The sequence below is a fragment of the Pseudonaja textilis genome, chromosome 1, assembly GCF_049901715.1.
Source record: "Pseudonaja textilis isolate UNSWEBS1 chromosome 1, rPseTex1.2, whole genome shotgun sequence".
Classification (NCBI taxonomy): Eukaryota; Metazoa; Chordata; class Lepidosauria; order Squamata; family Elapidae; genus Pseudonaja; species Pseudonaja textilis.
In genome coordinates, this window is record NC_141990.1 from 16,744,321 (window position 1) to 16,764,688 (window position 20,368).

Below are 20,368 nucleotides of genomic sequence, written 5' to 3' on the forward strand. Positions count from 1 at the left end.
TCTACCACAATGTTTAATATTTATACTATGAAGAGAAAGCAACCATGGAGGAAACTGATGGCAGTTTTCAAATATCGGAAGGGATGTCACAAAGAAAAGAGTAAAGACGTGTTTCTCTGTGGTCCTCGATAGCATAGCAATAAAGAATATTCTTCTGTTTACAGGAAGGCAGATTTAAACTGAATGTTAGGAAAGCATTAAATGAAAGTAAGAACTGAGGGAGATAATGAGCTTCATGGAATGTTTTCACAGCTGGATTTGACATCTATTCTTTCAAGGATGCTTTAATTTGAATTCTTGCTCTGCTCTTCATGGTCTAGGTAGCCCTTTCTGTCTCTAGGATTCTGTGAGGCTCCCGTTTGCAAGCAGGGACCAAAGTGAGAGACACAGCAGCAGTGCCTTGCCTTGCCCTTCACAGCCCCTGCAAGGATCAGTTGGGCTTATAGCAGAAGGTATAGAGACACCAGGGCCACCTGTAGCTCCTAAAAGTGGCCCGTACGAAACTCCAAAGTTGTTACAATGAAAATGGGTTTCATTTAACGTGAAGACAGAAATTATTAAATGCATGACCAAAGCATTCTGTATTAATGTTTGGCATTCAATGCTTTTTATTTGAATTAAAATTTAAAATATAATAGAAGTCAAAGCAGTCATGTTTTTTTTTTTTGTCCCTGCCCTGCTTTGAAGCACACCTTGTGTGACGTGCTACGAAAGGGGGGAGTGTAGGTCTCAGCCAGGAAAACACACAGTCCTACCCTAGAGGAAGAAGGCAAGAGGACAAGCAGGAACCCCTAGAAAAAGTGATAGTCCAGCCTGAGGGCTGCTCTACTTGGGCTTGTCTCGTGGGGACATTTCTGAGCAGCTTCAAGTAGTGGCAAGTTCTTTTGAGATCGCGCTTGAAATCAGGGACACCAGGAAGACGCAAATGGGAATCCAGTGCCACCCAATGCTTTCTCTTTGTTGCCCTGAGATGCTTCTGCTTTGAAATGCCTTCTCCCCTCTCACTATGCAGAGGATTGCTTAATAAGGGGGGGGAGGGGGAGGAAACTTAACCCTACTGGTGAAGATGGGATGGGGTGGGGGGGAAGCTCACTTCACCATTTATTGAGGTGGATAGCTTCTGGATACGTGACTAGTGATATGAGGCTGTCACCACAGTGGAAGGGTCAAACTTTTGGGTTTGTTTTTTTTTAAAAAAATACTTCTAATTTTGGAAAGCAATTTAATGCACCCATTTTGCTTGTCTATAAGAATTCGTGGCATTTTTGCAGCTAGATTTTAACGGCATAGTCTTGAAATGTTCTGGACTGGAAAAATAAGGTCAGGAAGCCATGTGACACCCATAGCTTGCTTAACCCAATCCCACCATTTTCCTCTCCTTTCTCTATGTGACCCACACTATTTGAAGAACAATCTGGTCTAAACCTGATTAAAAAACAAAACTCAACCATAAGAAGAGAAGCAGAAGATCATTAACGTTGCCTTTTATTATCTGTTAGGACATGGATACCTGGCTGTCATTTTCTACAATGGTGGCATGTTGTTATCTTTCCATTTAAATTGTAGCCATTGTTCCTTCATTTATAACTGCACCTAAATTACAACTTTTAGGCAAATGGTCTTTTCAACAACTGAGCTGCTATAAAGTCAGCTCTACTCTCAGCATTTAGCAACAGATGTGAGGTTTTGCAAAAGGACAATTTAATGTGTTACGGTTAATCTTTTAAAGGCTAGAAAGTGAACATTATGTTTTGTTTCAGTTGTTCAAATAGATACCCAACATTATAATTTGGGAGAGTGACAGGCCACAAGGTACAGGGGGATCATCCTGTCAGTGTAGCATCTGGTAAGTGTTGCATTTGGGGTTTTTCTCTTGAATAACTTGGACATCCATCCTATCCTAAAGATGTTGAGGCTGTAGAAAAAGTACAAAGAACAACCAGGATGATTAGGAGACTGGAGACTAAAACATATGAAGAACGGTTACAGGAACTGGGTGTGGCTGGTCTAGTGAAGAGAAGGACCAGGGGAGACATGATGGCAGTCTTCCAATATTTGAGGGGCTGCCACAGAGAGGAAGGGGTCAAGCTATTTTCTAAAGCACTTGAAGGCCAGACAAGGAAGGATGGAAGGCTGAATTAGCTTTCAGCCTGGTGAGATTCGAACTGCCAAATTGCATTCAGCCGGCAGTCAGCAGAAGTAGCCTGCAGCATTCTAAGCACTGCACTACCACAGCTCTTAATGCTAAATGCTAAAATGCTAAATGCTAAAGTGCCAGTGGTGGGGTGTTGTTGTCACATGCTGGGCCTAAAGCTGGGGTTTTCTGCACTTTCCCAAGTTCGATCTGTACAGTGCTGGCCATTTCTTACGAAACTTATGACTTTTTGGTTTCCTACTCAAAATGGCAGGTACCTAAGCTCTCAATGTTCAACTATTATGGTAAGGATGGTGTCATGAGCAGCAAAAGAGCTGTGGGATTTTGAGATTCAAGTTGCACACCCCTCCCTGAAACTCCCTCCTATCAAGTCTCAAGGGAGTGGGGTGGCTTCCTCTAACTGCCAGATGATCAAACTGCCAGATGTTCAGCTCCGCAGTACAACTTCTCTGCTTCTCTTCCAAATAACATCCATGCAGGTCATGCGTTTCAAGGCAAGGGCCTTCCTTGGGTGTGATGCCAAAAAGCAAACTGGCCTTGCAATGTCCTTACAGTCCAGACATCTGTTCTGTTTGCTTTTAAGGCATTTAATTTGTTAAGATTTAACAAGATCGGGCTGCATTTTCATCTATTTTTTTTAACCCAACTGTTGCTTTAAAAATTTTTTGTGTCTCATATTTTGAATTATGTTGTTTGGAAGAGACTGGAATGGTGTAGGATCTCCTGCTTAAGCAAGGGGTTGGACTAAAAGACCTCCAAGGTCCCTTCAGCTCTGTTATTCTGTTATTTTATTAAATTTGATGGTTGCACATGGTCTAGCCCTGTAGCATAAAGGCGTTTCCAAGCATATTTTAAAAAATAGAAAGAATGGCATGCCACTTAAATAAACAATTTCAATTTTGCAGTTCTTAAGGAGTTGGAAAACAATGGTGATTTAAAAAAAAAGTATGTATATCTTGTATTTCCCATCCTGGTCTACAAATTGAATCCAAAGTGCTATCCAGCCCTAAAAGAATACAGGTAGTCCTTGACTTACAATCATTCGTTTAGTGACAGTTTGAAGTTACGATGGCACTGAAAACAGTGACTTACGATCAATTCTCAACAGTTATTGCCGTCACAGCTTTCCAAAGATCACATGATCAAAATGGCATTTGGCAACCAGCAGGTATTTACAATCGGTGCAGCTTCCCAGGGTCATGCAATCATTATTTGCAGCCTCCCCAGCCAAGCAAAGTCAGTGGGGGAAACTGGATTCACTTAACAATCACAGGATTCACAGCGGCAGTGATCCGCTTAACAAAGTGGATCATAAAATCAGCAGTTCACTTAACAACCACCTTTGCTTAGCCACAGAAATTCTGGTCCATAGTTGTGGTCCTAAGTCAAGAGCTACCTGTAGTTGAGTCAATATTTCATTAGGCATCTGGATAGGCAATGAAATATATTTTTGGTCGCCTCAGGCACCCAAGTTGCTCTTTCCTGATGGAATTCGTGACAGAATTAAAACACACAAAAATATCTCTATCAAAAAAGCATAATATTTTTCTTTTGAAAAATAAGAATATCTTTCTTATTCATAAGAGCTGCAGATGCGCAGTGGTTAGAATGCAGTACTGCAGGCTACTTCTGCTGCCTGCCTGCAATTTGCCAGTTCAAATCTCACCAGGCTCAAGGTTGATTCAGCCTTCCATTCTTCCGAGGTGGGTAAAATGAGGACCCAGATTGTTGGGGGCAATAGGCTGATTCTGTAAACTGCTTAGAGAGGGCTGTAAAGCACCGTGAAGCGGAAAATAAGTTAACAGGAAAACTTTTAAATAATGAAGATACCAATGTAATTTTAAACTACATGGCTTTCAAATCTGTTTATCAGAAGTTATGACTATTGAATATGCACAATGGCTAAAAGAATATTGAGAAATAATAAGAATATTGAGATTATTCCAGATGTGAAGGAATGGTTGTTGGAAGTATATGATCTGATTTGGAAAAGGGAATATTTTCTACTGCTGCAAAAAACCAGAATGCAGATACATCATGTGGTATTATGGCAGAGATTTTGTGACATTTTTCAATAATATTTGGTACTGTAATTATATTACAGTAATGCATTTATTAGTCAACCAGTACTATTGATAATGATAAAATACAAGGTAGATTTTCTTTCTTTTTCTTGTTTTGCATTTTTAGTTGGTTTAGGGTTGTCTCTTTTCTAATCTTCATTTTTTTTGTTTACAGGTGTTTTTGCAAATTGTGTGTGTGTTAGTATGTTCACAAATACATTAGAAACATTAAAAAATGAAAATAAAAAATATCTTCATATATAAAATAAGGCCAATTAATTTAACATCTGAATATGTTGGCACTCCAAATGCTGCACACCAAAAGTTCCTATGAAGAGCATTAGACAGTGTGTGGCATCAGACATCTGAATTAAACTGCAAAACTCCACCAAATTATTAAACCATGGAATTACAATGTAAGCCTGCCTGCTGGAGTAATGTTTGCTGCTTTTGAGTTCAGCCTGTCCCAAGGAAGACAACCCAGACATCACTGTGTTTGTATAAAAGATATTTACTTCAATTATCACACCTAGGGTGCTAGTGAATAATAATAATAATAATAATTATAATAATACATCATGTGAGTTTCGTACAGTGATATTGCTTCTCCATATCATATAGGGACTGTTGTACAGTGCTGAGAACATACATTGGCTAACCCAGGTTGGGAAGAAAATACCACTTCCCACCAAGGGAAGGAGTCTTTTGCTCTGTCACTGCCAGCCATATAAAACTTTTCTCTCTCTCTCTTTTTTTTTAATAAACTTTTGAACAAGAAATAAAATGTTACAAAAGATGAAATCACAGCAACACAACAGGGCAGCTTCTCTCAAAGCTACGTGTACAAAAAAAAAAGAAAAGAAAGAAAAGAAAAGAAAGAAAAAAAGGCTTTTTTTGGTCAACTGGGTCTTTGTGAGGGTATTTCATTAAAATTGGTGATTCTGAATATAAGAAACGAGCTTCTAAAAACACCTAAGACTTAGTGCGTTACAGGAAAAAAATAATATATATATCTATTTATATATTTATATATATATTTATAAAATACTGCTAAAAATGTTGGACACCACAAGTACACGGGGATAAAATGGAGCTTATCAATATTTTTTTTTTAAAAGAAAATATTCTCAGGAAAAAAAATACACCTTTTTTTGTGTTTCGAGTTCATTTTTGTGCTGTGTTAGTAGTCAGGGCAAGTCCAAAGATCAGCCCAGTAAAATGGCAAGTAGTTATTGCACAAATGCAAGAAAAATAATAAAAAATTAAAATAAAATAAAATAAAAACAAATTCTTCAGAGCATAACTAAATGGCAAAATATTAGGCACCCCCCCTCCCCCAATTCAATAGGACTGGAATATGCAAGACCTTCCAACTGGATTTTGTGTCTATGTATCTGTGTGGAAAAAAAACATAAGCAAGACTGCCATTTACTTTGGAATTAAAGTTCCAAATTTGCAGATATGGCACTCCTCAGAGATAATTCTTTGTTCAAAATAAGATTACACAGTGCCTGATTTTGGGGGGAGACGGGGGCTGAGGTGGTGGGGGAAAGATCAGCAGAAAACGGCTTTTAAAATTGGAAATGCATAGACTAGTCAGAGAGAAATTTAAAAAAAAAAATCACAATAAAATCTTTCTTTCTTAAAAAAGCTTCTTTCCTCCGCCCCTCATCGTTGTCTCCAGGTTCCAACTGCCTGACAAGATGGGGAAGATGGGTGAGTGGGCTAGTTTTCCTGTTGGAAAAATGGATCACCAGCATGCCAGAAATGGATGCCTTCAGCAGGACAATCTTGCCCCCAAGACCAAGTGACATTTTACTTCTAACTTCCAGGGCCCTGGATCTTTTATTATTTGCTTTTTTTTAAAAAGAAAAACAAGGACTTTTCAACTTTTTTCTCTTTTCCCATATGCTGCTGCCTCTCTTCAATACAGGTAGTCCTCGACTTATGACCACAATTGAGCCCCAAATTTCTGTTGCTAATTGAGACATCTGTTAAGTGAATTTTGCCTTACTTTATGACCCTTCTTGCCCCACTTGTTAAGCGAATCACTGGAGTTTTTAAGTTAGTGATAAAGTTGTTAAGTTAATCTGGCTCGCTCAAGGCTGGCCGTTTTGGGGCCTGACATCTGGCTTCCCCACTAATTTTGCTTGTCAGAGGTTGGGAAAAAATAATCCACATGATCCCTCCAAGACACTGCAAGCGCCATATAAATACGAGTCAGTTGCCAAGTTCTGACTTTTGATCACATGATTATGGGGAATGCTGCAATGGCCGTTAAGTATGAAAAACAGTCATAAATCACTTTTTTTCAGTGCTGCTGTAACTTAGATCATTCAACGAACTGTTGTAAGTTGAGGACTACCTGTATTACCCTCACGCAGAAGAATTCCACACTGTACCAATCTCTTTTCCTTCCAAAAAGTTCTCACCTTTCCCACACACATCACTGTAAGTGTGCAAAAAACCTCTATGGCCAGCTAATAACTAGGCAGAGTGGTGTACCTAACACCATTAAAGGATAAAACATGAAACTATCATGGTGGGAAAGAAAGACATACAAATGGTTGCTTTGAGATCTATATTATTTCTGAGTATTTGTTGCTTCTAAGGTTTAAGTCCCGCTACCCTCTCTCACTGTCCCTTTCCAAAAGATAATTTCCTAACAAATCCCAAAGCAGGTTGAAGTGCAGCCTTGAAAAACCTCCAGTCAGCACCTCAGGTCACCATGGGGACTAGTTGAACATTGCCATGCACAAGGACAGGCAACCACATGACCCCCGGATGCTTTGGATTTCACTACCCATCAGCCCCGATAGCATAAGCAATGGCAAGCTATTGTGGGAACCACCCAACACTGGATGGCTTGCCATTGCTGTACCATAGAGTCTAGCTCAGAGTCAACAAGCAAGAATGAAGAACTCTTAAAACAAAGATGAGAAAACTAGTAGATGTCACTCAAGGACCACCACTACTGCACGGTAGTATAGTCCATGCTGCCAGGCAACCTCACAGCTAGTAAGTATCATGGGGATTCTCAAGTCATGCAGGAAAAAAAAAAGACAACTTGAAAACTCAGGGTGGAAACCACAGAGGTTTTAAGAGCAATTTTGCTAGAGGAAAGCTGTCTTTCAGAGGGAAGTTTTTTTTTTTTTTCCAATCTCAATACATTTTGGGAAAGGGAAAAATGCCTGTTCATGGATTCACTCCCTAGGCTCAAGGAGGCTGAGAGCCCTTCAAATATCTCATAAGTCTGGCTTAGATTCTCATGCATTTGTGCTCCCATTTTTCTATCTTTTGAAACTCTTCAGCTCAAAATATCTTTAAATAAACTTTTTTGTTTTTAAAAATACATATTTACAAACAAACCAGATATACAAGAGTCTATGGATCTTGACTGAAGCTCATGTCCATTTATGCAGATGAACTTATTCAGATGCGAAGTGTCCACAGACAGTCTGCAGCCAAGATTATTAGGGGCTAAAGAACAACTTTATTAAGGGTCATTTACCTAAACACATGCTTGAGAAATAGTTGAATAAAAATCAAATCACTTGTAAGTGCTATATAGGACAGGAAAGCCGAGGCATTTGTTCTGTTTGAAGAAGTCCCAGTTAAACTGGAATGAGCTTCTACTGAGTGCTCCAATTTGAAAGACCCAGAAGCTGAAGTTAATGCTTTGGTAGATAAGAGGTTACTCTCTGGATGTGGATGATCATTAGATGGCTGCCATTGTGTTTATCTAGCAATACTATTGCAGAATGATCAGGAAAAGGAAAGGAATTCTGCAATGCGCAGCTGCGGTACCCCAAAGTGTCTATGTGAGTGGAGGAGGGCTAGCAAATTATAATTTGATCACCATCACTCTAAGTGCCTCTCTTGTTCATTGATTGGAGCTCTGTGGAAGAGCGTTTATAGTTTAGAAGCTAAAGAGAATGGATCAAGATGATTTAGGGTGTGGAAATGAAATTATGATGGGCAAGTAAGCAAGCAGAAAACTCTTCCAGTTTTGTCAAGAATGTCTAAAAAAAGTTTGCCTGAAAGTATGGAACAGAATGAAACTTGAGGAAGATGTGACAAGCTGAAGGGACAAAAGGGGAAGAGTATAAGAGACAAAGTTTGTGGCAACTGTAAAGACACGTTCCCTGCCTCAGAGGTGGGCAGGTGCCCCGACCCACGTTTTTAATTATAAAGGGCCACACTGCACCCTGATGGACATAAATTCACAATGCCTGAGAAGCAAAGTAAAGAACCATGTTATGAACGCATCATTTTCTCTCAAGGAAACCAATGCTAAGTGATTATGGCACGATCCTTCTTTTGCCCACCATGTGCCAAACAACAGATAGTTTACACTTTAGCATGCCCAGAATTAAGAGTTGTCCTCCCTTCCTTTTGAAGCACAAGGGGACAAGTTCATTCAATTAACATTTATTCATTTTATAAGCAATTTTATCATTTAAGGTTTTGCAGGTATGAAAATAAGGGGTGCTGATTCCAGCTCAGCTCGTCGAGAGTTACACAAAGGAAGTAGGGTCCATCTTGGATCTAATGCTCAAATTAGCTAAAGCAAGCCTTTGATCTCTGGAAATCAGAGATTTTTTTTCTCTTGAGAGGAAAAAAGGGATGATTTAGGCACCTGGTTCCATTACTGTACTCTTTTACAAGCAATAAAAGGATAAATGATTGATTTGAGAATTGAGAACAGGGGCCCTTCAAAAGCTCTGGGGACTCCAAACTCCATCAGCCCAAAGAATATGATTGAGATAGAATGCTCAGTGACAAGGGGCAGTGAGGTACAACGATATCTGAAAAAGGTTCAATTAATATTCCTGCAGTTTTTTAAATTGATTCTCTAGTGTGTCTAATCACCAATAAGTTGTAACTGTAATTAGAATTGTCTAGAATACTTTCTGTTGAAGACCATGGGTGTTCAGCAGGCTGCTAACATAAGGGAGGCTGGTCTAGGAAAGCAGCAAGACAATCTCACAAAAACATGTAGCTACTTCAAGGGATTGCAGACTGGTCCTGCATTGTGCCAAGAATACATTTCTGCTTTTGAATTCAAGAGCTGCACAGTCAAAAAGAACATTAAAGATTGTCATTGTACTATCAGATCCTGGAACATGTTTTGTTCCCCTAAGAATAAAGGAAGAGTAGTATAATTTCTTTTGATTTAGTCAATATATTAATTTATTACTTAACACAAGGTATCAGTTTATCACATTCTGTCTAAAGTATTAGCTATGTTCAGTGCATTTGGGGAGCTATTTTTTAAAGATTCCAGAACACTTTTGAGGACTATTAGGCTGACTGAGGGCTGAAAAATCAAGGCTTTACGAGGTGCTCTGATCACAAGCTTTCAAATGAACTATTTTGCAGTCCTAACGTTGATATTGCTGTCTTATTTATGTTTACTTGTTAGTTAGCCCTTCTGATTTTAATGGGGCTTCTTCTTGGATAAGTGACACAGCATGGCGCACTTTATGTCCCCTTATCCAGTTTCTCACCCTGGACAATCCGATGTGTCTATCCACATGCTAAATGGATTTGCAGTTGGAATTCAACCAAGACAGAGTATACAGTATATCTTTACAGCATAGCCAGGCCAACAGGAAAGATGTCATGCAGACACGTAATATACAAAAATCATCTACGATGCAAACAAAACCACTGAAAATAAATTGCTGTATTAAGACAACCACACCTAGTCTTTCTGTATTGTGGCCTCAGAAACCAAAACTATTTCCACTGGAGTGAAAATCAAGCTATTGATAAACCTTTTGAAGCTAATTTGCTTCCTATTTACAGAGAGACTTCCCGATGCTGTAGATCAGGGATCTCCAACAACTTTTAAGGCTTGTGGACTTCAACTCCCAGAATTCCTCAGCCAGCTTCTTAAAGTTGCCAAGGTTGGAGCCCCTGCTGTAGATACCATTTCCCTCCCCACCACGAAGAAAATGAGGCCACAGTCAATCTATGTTGAGGATCTTATTTTCCCTGGACCTTCCCTGTATTTTGCTCATGACAAAAGAATTGCGGCTCCTCAGAAGAGAGGGAATTGTCAGATGGTTTATTAATTAATCACCAATTAACTGTATGAAAGAGCCACAGGAATTGTCTCAAAAAGCTTTTTGTTGTTAAAAAGTGGATGAGATTTTCACTCTGTCTTACTTCCGGAGATTGTTCCACGCATCTTTTAAAATAATAATAATAAAAGAACAAGGGTTTAGTGATGGATGCACTACAAAGCAGCAGAAAACAGGAAATTGTGAAAAAGAGAAAAATTAATAACAGAAGTTAAAGAGTTACACTATTCTGCTAGTTTAGCAGGTAAGAGAGGTAGTCCAAGGAAGCAATCCGCTCCCTGATTGGGACAATTGCTACAATCTAGCTCTGTCAGATATTCAGTGCACCTGAGCTTGGGCAGCCTCTCATATCCTGAAGCCCCTAAAACTTGTGCCGGGATGATCCGTCCTGATGCTTAGCATTTGGGGAATTGTAGTCTTCATATACCATACAATGGCAGGAATGCCAAGCTGGAAAATGCTGATGTGGGAGTATTCAATAAAGCCTAATGGAACAGTGGGCTGATTTCACAGTCTGAGAAAGTGAGGAAGAAGAAAAAGAATAGCATCTATGAATGCCTACACTTCAGTAACTCAGGGCTTTGTAACAGATTTCATATCCTTGCTTGTTGGAGGTTGCTTCTATAAATGTTTCATTTTTCAATTTTTATATTTATAGTGCTCTGTTATAAAATACAGAATATCTGTTTTGTTAATGGAAGACACCTTTCTACCTGGTTCCAACTCAATATGGTTGGTTTTGCTATCTGGAATTGGACTGAAACTGATTCTAGTTTTAAAGATATTACTGTACACCAGGGGTGTCCAACCTTGGCAACTTCTAAGACCTATGGACTTCAAACTCACTGGAGAATTCTGGGAGTTGAAGTCTACAAGTCTTAAAGTTGCCAAGTTTAGGCACCCTTGCTGGAGACTAGCACACTGCCATTAATAGATATTTTGTCCAGCCAGTAGGAAGATTGGATCTTGGGTTATAAAAGCTATCCTTGGGTATTTTATTGCTATCTATTCACTTTTCACTATGCTAACACCATTATAATGCAAAACAACACACACATTGTTCAGTAGAAAGAAACCCTTTGACAAGTTATATTTGTCTTATGTTTCCTTGCCCTGGAAACTATGGTACCGGCAAGTCTAAATGCACACTTCAAAAAGCTAGGCCCAGCTTAGGGTCTTTCAGATTTTGGGTTACAATTCTCTTTATAACTGGGAGTGTACAATTGAAGGTGGATTCAGACAAAAACAAGCATTGAATGCACAGTGGTACCTTGGTGCTCAACTGCTTTGAAATTCATCAAATTTGATACTCAATGCATTTTGATTGTGAACATTTTGTCCTGGTACTCAATGTTTGCTTGGTACTTAACACACAAGCTAGAACTTGTTGATGTCGGCTGCCTTGTGACTCACTATATTATTCCTTATGGGAAAAATCTGTTTGGTACTCATCATTTTTGGCATTCATCGCATTTCCCAGAACCAGTTAACAATGAGTACTGAGGTACCACTGTATGTGTGGAAATCCCATTTTGAGAAAAAAAAAACGATGCCTCCATGGCAATGTTTCATAAAGAACCTGAACACAGTCCAGTCCTGAATGAATCTGGCCCCTCTTTGGCCACACACACTCAGAACTCACCCTAGATTGTAATCCAACAGTACTCATCATTGCCCACAGCAGGAGCCAAATGTTTAAAATAAGTCTTTAAAAAAAATGAACAACTTCAAGAGTTTTTGTAAGGATCTCAGCAAATTAACTGATAAAAGTCTCTTATTTTCAGCGGAATTAGGCATCCGGGAACCAAACAGAGTGTCTGTATAATTTTGCTAACTTTTTGATGGTGGTTTCTTCATTTAACTGAATTAACACTAAACATTTGCCTTCAAATTTGCTTTTACAAAAGTAGGATTTATTGGTTCACTTGGTTACTTTTAAAAGCCTGTACAAAAAGAATCAGGAAATGGAATTTGGGAATCCCCTTTAAAACACAGCAGCAGTTAACTACAATTTTCTAAGGCATGCTGACTTTCACCACAAGGATGTACATGAAGGCTTCAATGCATCTTTAAGACTCATCTCTGATTTTGTAAATGATTGGTACATAAGGGAAAGCAAAACCTACTCATTTTAAGCAGCCTTCTTCAAAATGGTATCTTCTATATGTTGGAATTGCAGTTATCAGTCCTTCCTACATTTGGAAGACGCCAAGTTGGGAAATGCTGATCTTGAGTAGCCGAGGCACTTTAACTATGGTATCTGAATTTATGTTCAATCAATGTCCTAGAACTGGTTTTTTTTTTAATGTGGCTTTCTCAGTTCTTATTTGGAGCTGCATATTTAAGGATTTATTTTAAACTATTCTTACACCCAAACACATCACAATGTTTAAAAAAACAGTGCTCTGCTACCTGTCAAAACCACAAATTATTGCTTTATTTTAAATGGCAGCATTTCTACATACTGAAATAGCAAACTGAAATGTAATATCAGTAGTTTCCTTTGCAAAGGTTCTTTAACTTGGATGACACTCTGGCACCACTGGCTTTTCAGTCACAGACTAGAAAAGCACAGTTAACTAGACATTTTGTACTAAGGCTCCCACATATGGACTACAAAAATCCAGATGACTTCGAGATGGCAGCAGAGATACAAAAGTTCTTATTTATTTTCTATAGCCACCCAATTCAATCCATTGATCTGAATGGCTTCTGCTGTTATCTAGTGGTGGTCTGGAGATTCTGCAGCCAGGTTTAGTAGTTTGCAAGTGAGAATTTCCAGCTAAGTTCAATTTATTTGAATAATTCTGTACAAATATGACTGACTCCAGCTTTCCAACACTTATCTTTCTAGTTCTCCATAATCAAAACATAGGCGATACCTGCCCAACATTTGCCATAAAATGTACTTTACAGAATTAACTCAATTTTGGAGGGTTGCGTAACACACAGAATGTAAATCAAATCCATGGAGTGTTTTCATACAATATGCTAGAGCAAAATGTGGTTGGCAAGCTTCTGCTTCAATGTATCCTGAAAGCAAAGTCATTGTACATAATTGTTCTCCTCTGCTAGGCTTAATGATTAAAAGAACAAGCTGAAGTGTCTCCTTATGAGTCAGTAAGTCAGTCTGGCCTCTCAAGATTGCAAGCTAATTTCCTTCCCTCTTCAGATAAATGCATTTATGTCAACTACTCTGACACCAGAGAGTATAGGAAGAACTCAAATCATCCCAAGAGGGGCACTGGTAATCCTCTGCCCATTTAATTGTTAAGTTCAATTCAATGCAGCTTGTAATTTTCCTATTTCAAATTAACTCTAAGAAATCCAAAGCTGCTGTGGTTGCCTCTACTCAAGGCTGGCTGAAAGCTGCATTACAATAATCCCACCTCAAAGGGAAACAGAGCAATATGGAAATAAAGGAGCTCCTTTCCACAGTACCTATCTCGCTGACAGCGTTGAGAGGAAGGTTGCTCAGTCATTCTTGTTGCTTGAAGGCTGGAATTAGCTGACAAAAAAATCTCTTTGGAAGGGGAAAGCTGGGGGTCCCCTGGCTATTCCAACTGGCGTCTGCTCTGCCCCTTGTAGGCAAAGCGAAAGATGTACCATCTACCCACAACTGACTGAAACCTTGTGGCTAACCGGGACTTCAAAGGAGGGCTGTGAAATTAATATAAGTCTCTAAAAGTGGAAACCAGATGAGCAGCAGCCTCCATGTTATCTATGGCAGAAATAAAACAGCATGTGAGCCATGGAATGACAGACAGCATGTTGCTGAGGATTCTGGGTATATTCTGGGACAGAGAATTGGTTTAAGCTGGGGTGCTAGCCAGAGTTACAGCTTTTACTGAATGGAGTATATTCGCATTTGCAGGACAGGTAGATGGGACGGCTGCTTTTTCAGGAAAACTGACTAGCATTACAGATATTATCATCAAGAGTTTCCTGGACCAATCTAAAGAAAACCCGATTTCTTGAGTGTCTGGAAGATAGATAGATGAATACACAAGATAGATAGATGGATACTCCAAGAGTCTTCCAAAATACAGAAAGAGATTGTACATTATGCTATGCCGTGGGTTGTTTTGAAATGGTTTACTTAATCAACCACCTCTGGCTGGGTCTGCACAAAAGAAGTTGGAAAAAGCAACAATCCTGTCCCAACTAACCAATCAACATCATGACTTAACTTGTGAACCAGGGGGCAGAAAGTCTAGTTAGAAAAGCAGTCAACCCTATCTACTAGTTTGAAAAGTGTTGTATATATGTGGAAGGGAAGAGTGATTTAAGTTGTAAGTGGACTAAAGTGTCAATCTTCACAGTGGATCAAATATGCAGTGAGGCTGAAGCGGGCAATAGAGCTGGCACCCAAGCACAAATCCTTCCTAAATGGCTAACAAGAGAAGACTGATGATTGCTTTAGGTAGAGTAAATCTTCAGTCAATTATTTTAACTGGGTGATGTACTTCTACAATTTAAGGGACAGAATCAGAAAATATACATTTACAGAATGTTGCTCCCTTCTTAATTATAGTTCTCTTGTTCGAGGCATCAAATAGCCTCCCACCATCCAGTCAAACTTCAAGAAGTATTGGGACTACAACTCACAGAACTGCCAGTCAATAGCTAAAGAACACCAGGATCAGGAGTTAAACCTTTTCAGAGAGACCCAAAGAAAACTCTCGAATGGCACCCTCCTCCAAAATCTCCTGAATCTCAGTCAGAAAATACAGCATCAGGCAAACTACCAAAACTTGCCATTAACTCTGCATGGCAGAAAAATCCAATAAGAGCTAAATCTACCCATAGAAAGTGGAGTCCTATCATACTAGGCCAAGATGGTACTCAAACTGTTAAGACCAACACCGGGATAACTAATGGCACCCTTGTTAATAAGATACGGATTTTTGAGAAATGTTGGCCACCCTGGTTCTCTCAATTGCAGCCGTTCTTTTCAAACTGAGAACAGAAATGACCAAGAGAGCCCGAACATGATTAAAGTGCCAAATTAATTAAATCTCCAGAAACTTCCTGAATTGAATGTGCAGCTATGAGCAGAGCACTACCACTTTTCATTTGATCTACCTGGCTTAAACTCTGCAACCATTATTGGTTGCAATAAGCCACATGTTCTTGAGCAGGCTTTTCCCTCGGGGAAGAATGAAACAATACCACTTTGCTGCAACAGGAAGTACTGCCAAACTTGAAAAGAAGAGGTAAATCCGAATTTTTGTAATTTCCTTGCTAAAATCCAAGTGTATCTGGATGGGAAAGCACATGAAAGACAGGAGAATATTTTCTTTTTCCCAAGGCACTTAAATATTGCTTATTAGGGCAAATGGCAGAACCCCAAGTGCTAGGCTGCCCTGTGTCACATTAGTGATATCTCTCCATGCGTTATGGAGAAGAGGCACCCAGGATGTTGATAGAATGAAACTGAGGGAAAAGGGAGGTCTTAACTTCAATGGCTAACTGAACTGAACACACTGGAAAGTATTTAAGAGGAAGACAATAAACCAAAACTGGGATATTGCTCCGTTGCCTAAAGAAATATACAGAAACTGGAAGGCTAAAAGCTAATTGTGTGCTTGCTGGGAAGCTAAAACCTAATGGAAGTGAAGCAGCGCAAGTGTTTTTTTAAATCTAGTCAGAGAATGAAGAGCTGCTTCCAGTTTTGCAAAGGAAGTGGGGATTTCTCATTTTATGTGGAAGGCAGGTCTTTAATTTGAAGCCATGTCACATGCTGTAACTGTCCATGTTGGGACCAGATGGGTGGCAGCTATCATAAGCATTCTATAATCAATTTTCTAGAAAGCTGGCCTTAAGATCTCAAGGTGCTCTAAAGCAGCGTTTCTCAAGCTTGGCAACTTGCAGATGTGTGGACTTCAACTCCCAGAATTCCCCAGCCAGCATGCTGACTGGAGAATTCTGGGAGCTGAAGTCCACATAGCTTCAAGTTGCTGAGCTCGAGAAATGTTGTTTTAAAGGGAAAATGTGGCTGTCCCATTATTGATTCTCAAGCCAGAATCTGTCCCTAATCTTGCTTATATATGTACTGATTTGCACCTTCAAGTCATGATAAGAGCTCTTTGTGCATCTTAAAGATAACATTTCCTATCCCCCAAACAGCCAAGAAACTATAAAATTAAGAGAAAAAAGTGGGAAAAGCAAACCTGCCTTCCAGCCTCCTAGAGCTTTTGTTCTGGACCATGAAAAGGCATTTTTTGTTGTTGTTGCTGTTGTTAAAGCTACTGAACTCTTAATTTTGTGAAGACTTAATTAAGTGCTGCTGTTGCATATTGAAGACATGATAAAAACCTAATTTCTGTTTTTTTAAATAAAGAAAAAGAATACACAGGGAAGGTAATTTCACATTTTACAGTACTGTCCCCTCCCCAAAACAGACTTAGTGACCAATTAATACAACTACATTGAGGTGTAATATTGGGAATATATCTTTAAAGTCAGAATGTCTCTTCCCCAACCCCTCCCACAATATCATAAAGTAAATATTAATTAGAACATAAGTCATGAATGCACCATTAAAGTGTCATCAAAAGATGTTGACCTAAGCAGTTTTCCATGATACACAATACGGCCCTCCAAAAAAAAAAAAGAAATCTGTCAATAATATACAGTTTGACAACTACATCTTGTAAATTAAACCCAATACTGCCGGCAGTCTATCCCTCTAAAGAATATTTGCCCCTTTTGTCCTTTCCTAGTAATCAGATAATAAAATACAGCACCTATAAATAAGCCAAAAAAATAATAACTATATCCATGTATGCATGTGTATGTGCATGTATATATATCTATATATATACACACACATTCATACCCATGCATACACACCAAAATCATCTATTGTTAGTTTTAAAGATATGGCAATAAAGGAATCTAAATCAGCGAATCTGTAGAAGCCATAACTGATAAAACAGCTTATTGAAAAAAGGTGGCAGTAATGCACTCTAAGCGTGCACAAGTACGTAAGAAAATACCAACGTATAAAATTGCACACATGCACACACACACATACGCACTCTCATTTCTCCATACACTTCTATGCTCGCGCATATACACATAGACAACAGGAGGAGCTAGAGACAATTTGGAAAATCGATTCTGTACTTTGATCGGCCCTGCTGCTGTCATAAAATGACAGGAAGAGCTAAATTATTTTGGGAGAGGGGAACAGTTCCTGTCGTGTGCTTTGGTTAGCCATTTTGTAGTTTGACTTTGTGATAATCAAGGGTTTTGTCCTCTACTTCTGGGCTCACTCCCTTTTTGTCACCAGTATATGCCATGGGACCATGGGTAATAATTTAGGAGTGCTTAAAGATACTCCAAAGAGGCTGAAACAGTTGCCCTTATTCTCTGGAGTGGGTGAGACCAGAATAGCGCAATGGCTGATGAAATACCAGTTAAACCCCAGATCGTACTAAAATAATGGGCCCCAGTTATATTGTCCTATGAACTATTGCCAGCTAGGGACAATGGAAACTCATCTTGCTGGGTAAGGCTTCTTGTTGTACCACCACACTCTTTTTGAAACTGATACCAGCTTCATCTTTCCTGCCAACCAACCCCTCTCTTGTCAAAAAACCCCCACACACTGTATTTTGTGTGGCGTATTATCATTATGCCACCCGCCTGATTGCCTGGCGTGTGTTAAGGAGTGTTTCCAGGTGCCCATGAAATTTATTTTTTTCTTTCAAAAAGCTGGTGTGTGTTTTTCTTCTTACAGGCCACATGGACCAATGATTAATGTAGCATGTGCAATCAGATGGTATTGAGGACTAGTGACTTATTGTTGGCAAGGCTGGCATAATGCAATTTAATCTGAACCGATCAAGTACATCCCTCTTCCAAGCTGTCTCCCACCCCTCCCAGAATGAGGTCTGATCCGCGTGCTTTGTGGTTAGAGGTTAAAAAGCAGATTATAAAATACCTAGATTTCAGAATTTTTCTTCTTCTTTTTTTCCTGTCCTGATTTGGCCTAAAATGGAGTGTATTAAACAAATTCCAGCCAACAAAGAGACTAGAATCAGTTAAAGCTATGAAACAATGTGCACTACAAGTCAATTCCACTTTACAAGAAAAACACTGAAGTCAGCTACCACAAATTAAGATGTTTTCCTGATGTCTTTTTTTTTTTTGTCTGTTTAAAAAATACATGGAGTAAATGTGTTTTTTTTTTTAAACCCCAAGTTTCAAACAATACTCTTTCTTGAAAATATTTAGGAATTCAAACTAGTGTGTTTAGAGTCGGGTTGACTGTGCAATCTCTTAGTGGCAACTGAAGAGCTACAAAACAACTTTTTATTTTAATCTCAAAAAATCTCTCCCCTCCGATCTTTTTGTTTTCCTGGTTAAAGAAGATAATAGTGTATTATTATCGCTCTGTTTAGCCATTAGATGGCTGATAAAAAGCCCCCCTTTTAAATATGTGGGTTTAATTTTTTTTTTCTTGTTTGTATATATATATATTTGTTTTAAAGCCCACACCAAAGAGGAGGGCAAAAGGCAAAAGCTGTATGAGTTTTTTTTTTCTTCCCCAGAAACTGTGGAAATCACTTTAGGGCAATTAATAGAAACACTTCAGGGTACAAAAAGCTGGACAAGTTTCAGTTTTCTTCCTTGAAAACACAAACGTAAAACTGGGCTTAAAACACTCCTTTTGTTCTCTATATGCACCTTGGCCTATGGCATTTTTTGCCCCGTGGCCTGCAGGGCGGTAAGTGCGGGACACAATAGAAACCAACAGAGGTCCAAGTTTTAATTTCCCCAGCCCTGTGGAGCTGGGTGCGCTTAATCTCAAAACTCCCATTCAACGGGCTCCTCTCGACTTGCAGCCTTCTCCAAACGGTGGATTATACTGTTCAAATTTGCTGCCTTCTTTTTCCTCAAGGTGTTGTCCCGTGTGTTCTTGGAGCACGCTGCCTCAGTAAAGCTGAACAAGCTCTTGAGTGAGTTGGATTTCTGAGAGCTGGTGATGGCCAGCGTGGAACTGGTACTTGGCACAATGGGCACTTTCTCCACACTTTCTCCCCTGGGCTTGCAGGAGCTCTGCCCTGCAAGGACTGAGGTAGAGGCATCCTCTTCTGGAGCACAGTTGGGCCTGGCCTCCAGAGTTTCTCCTGAATGTTGAGAGCTCAGTGGAGAACCCTGACGTGGTGCTTTGAGCCTTCCCTCGTCATCTGTGTCTTCCAAGCTCTCCATTCCCAACTGGAATGTCTCCGTTTTCTCCGAAGATCCGGCGTCTCGCAGTGCCTCTTCCCCTGCTTCGAAAGCTGACGCTGCTCGCCCTCCCTGAGACTTCATGGTTGCATTGCTGTACTCATCTGCTTCCAGGCTGCCTTGTTTTGTATCCGATGGGCCTTCCATGTCCACCCCATCACAACTGTCTCCTTCAGAGCTGTGAACTGCCCGGCTGCTTCTAGCTGAAGGAGAGTCACTCGACCCAGCCTGGCTCTGGCCTCCAGCTTGGATTTCTTCAATAAACAGCTCCCGACGAATACGTGACCTGAAAGAAACATTGCAAGAAAGGAGTGTCACCACCGGTGGCAGCTGAGATGATAACGGAAGTTGCACCTGGCGCTTCCTCCAAGGACATCAAACGGGGTGTATCTGGGAGGATTCTATCATCATTACAGTGTCAACTCATAAAATATTTCTGTGGTCTTTTAGAGTTGCCAACAGAAAGGGAGGGAGAAGCAGTGGGCAGCTTGCATTCCATAAATGTTTTCAAAGATAATTTCTAGGCGACTGAGGTTTCTGCTGCACAAAATTCTAGCTGGAGAGTATGACTGATGACTCTTGGCTATGGATGTGTCCCATTGGAGAATATGAATTGTGATACACCAGGGATGGGGGAAAACCAGGGTCAAGGGTGGCAATGAATTATGTGTCTCAGAATCGGCTACACCCAGGCAATGCCACATCTTTTAACTCCCAATAAATCCTTTTGGAGTTTGGCTAGAGTCTCATGATTTAAATAGGTTTAATGTCAGAATCCTGACATACAGAGCAGGGGTCTCAAACTCAAGGCCCGCGGGGTG

At 39.8% G+C, this 20,368-nt stretch overlaps 1 protein-coding gene across 6 annotated transcripts in view; it reads right to left on the reverse strand.

Annotated features, from left to right (window-relative positions):
• The window catches only part of CUX1 (cut like homeobox 1), a 335,407-nt gene that overhangs the window by 22,892 nt on the left and 292,147 nt on the right, over positions 1-20,368 (reverse strand). For 4 of the 6 annotated variants that reach the window (XM_087926764.1, XM_087926755.1, XM_087926745.1 and 1 more), the window contains one exon: positions 18,023-19,833. The exons of 1 other annotated variant lie outside the window; for it this stretch is intronic. In XM_087926764.1, the coding sequence (XP_087782890.1) occupies positions 19,125-19,833 (709 nt within the window). In that variant the 3' untranslated portion in view covers positions 18,023-19,124. Of the gene's footprint in view, positions 1-18,022; positions 19,834-20,368 lie in introns of those variants that run through there. One more of the 6 variants, XM_087926746.1, reaches the window with a different exon arrangement.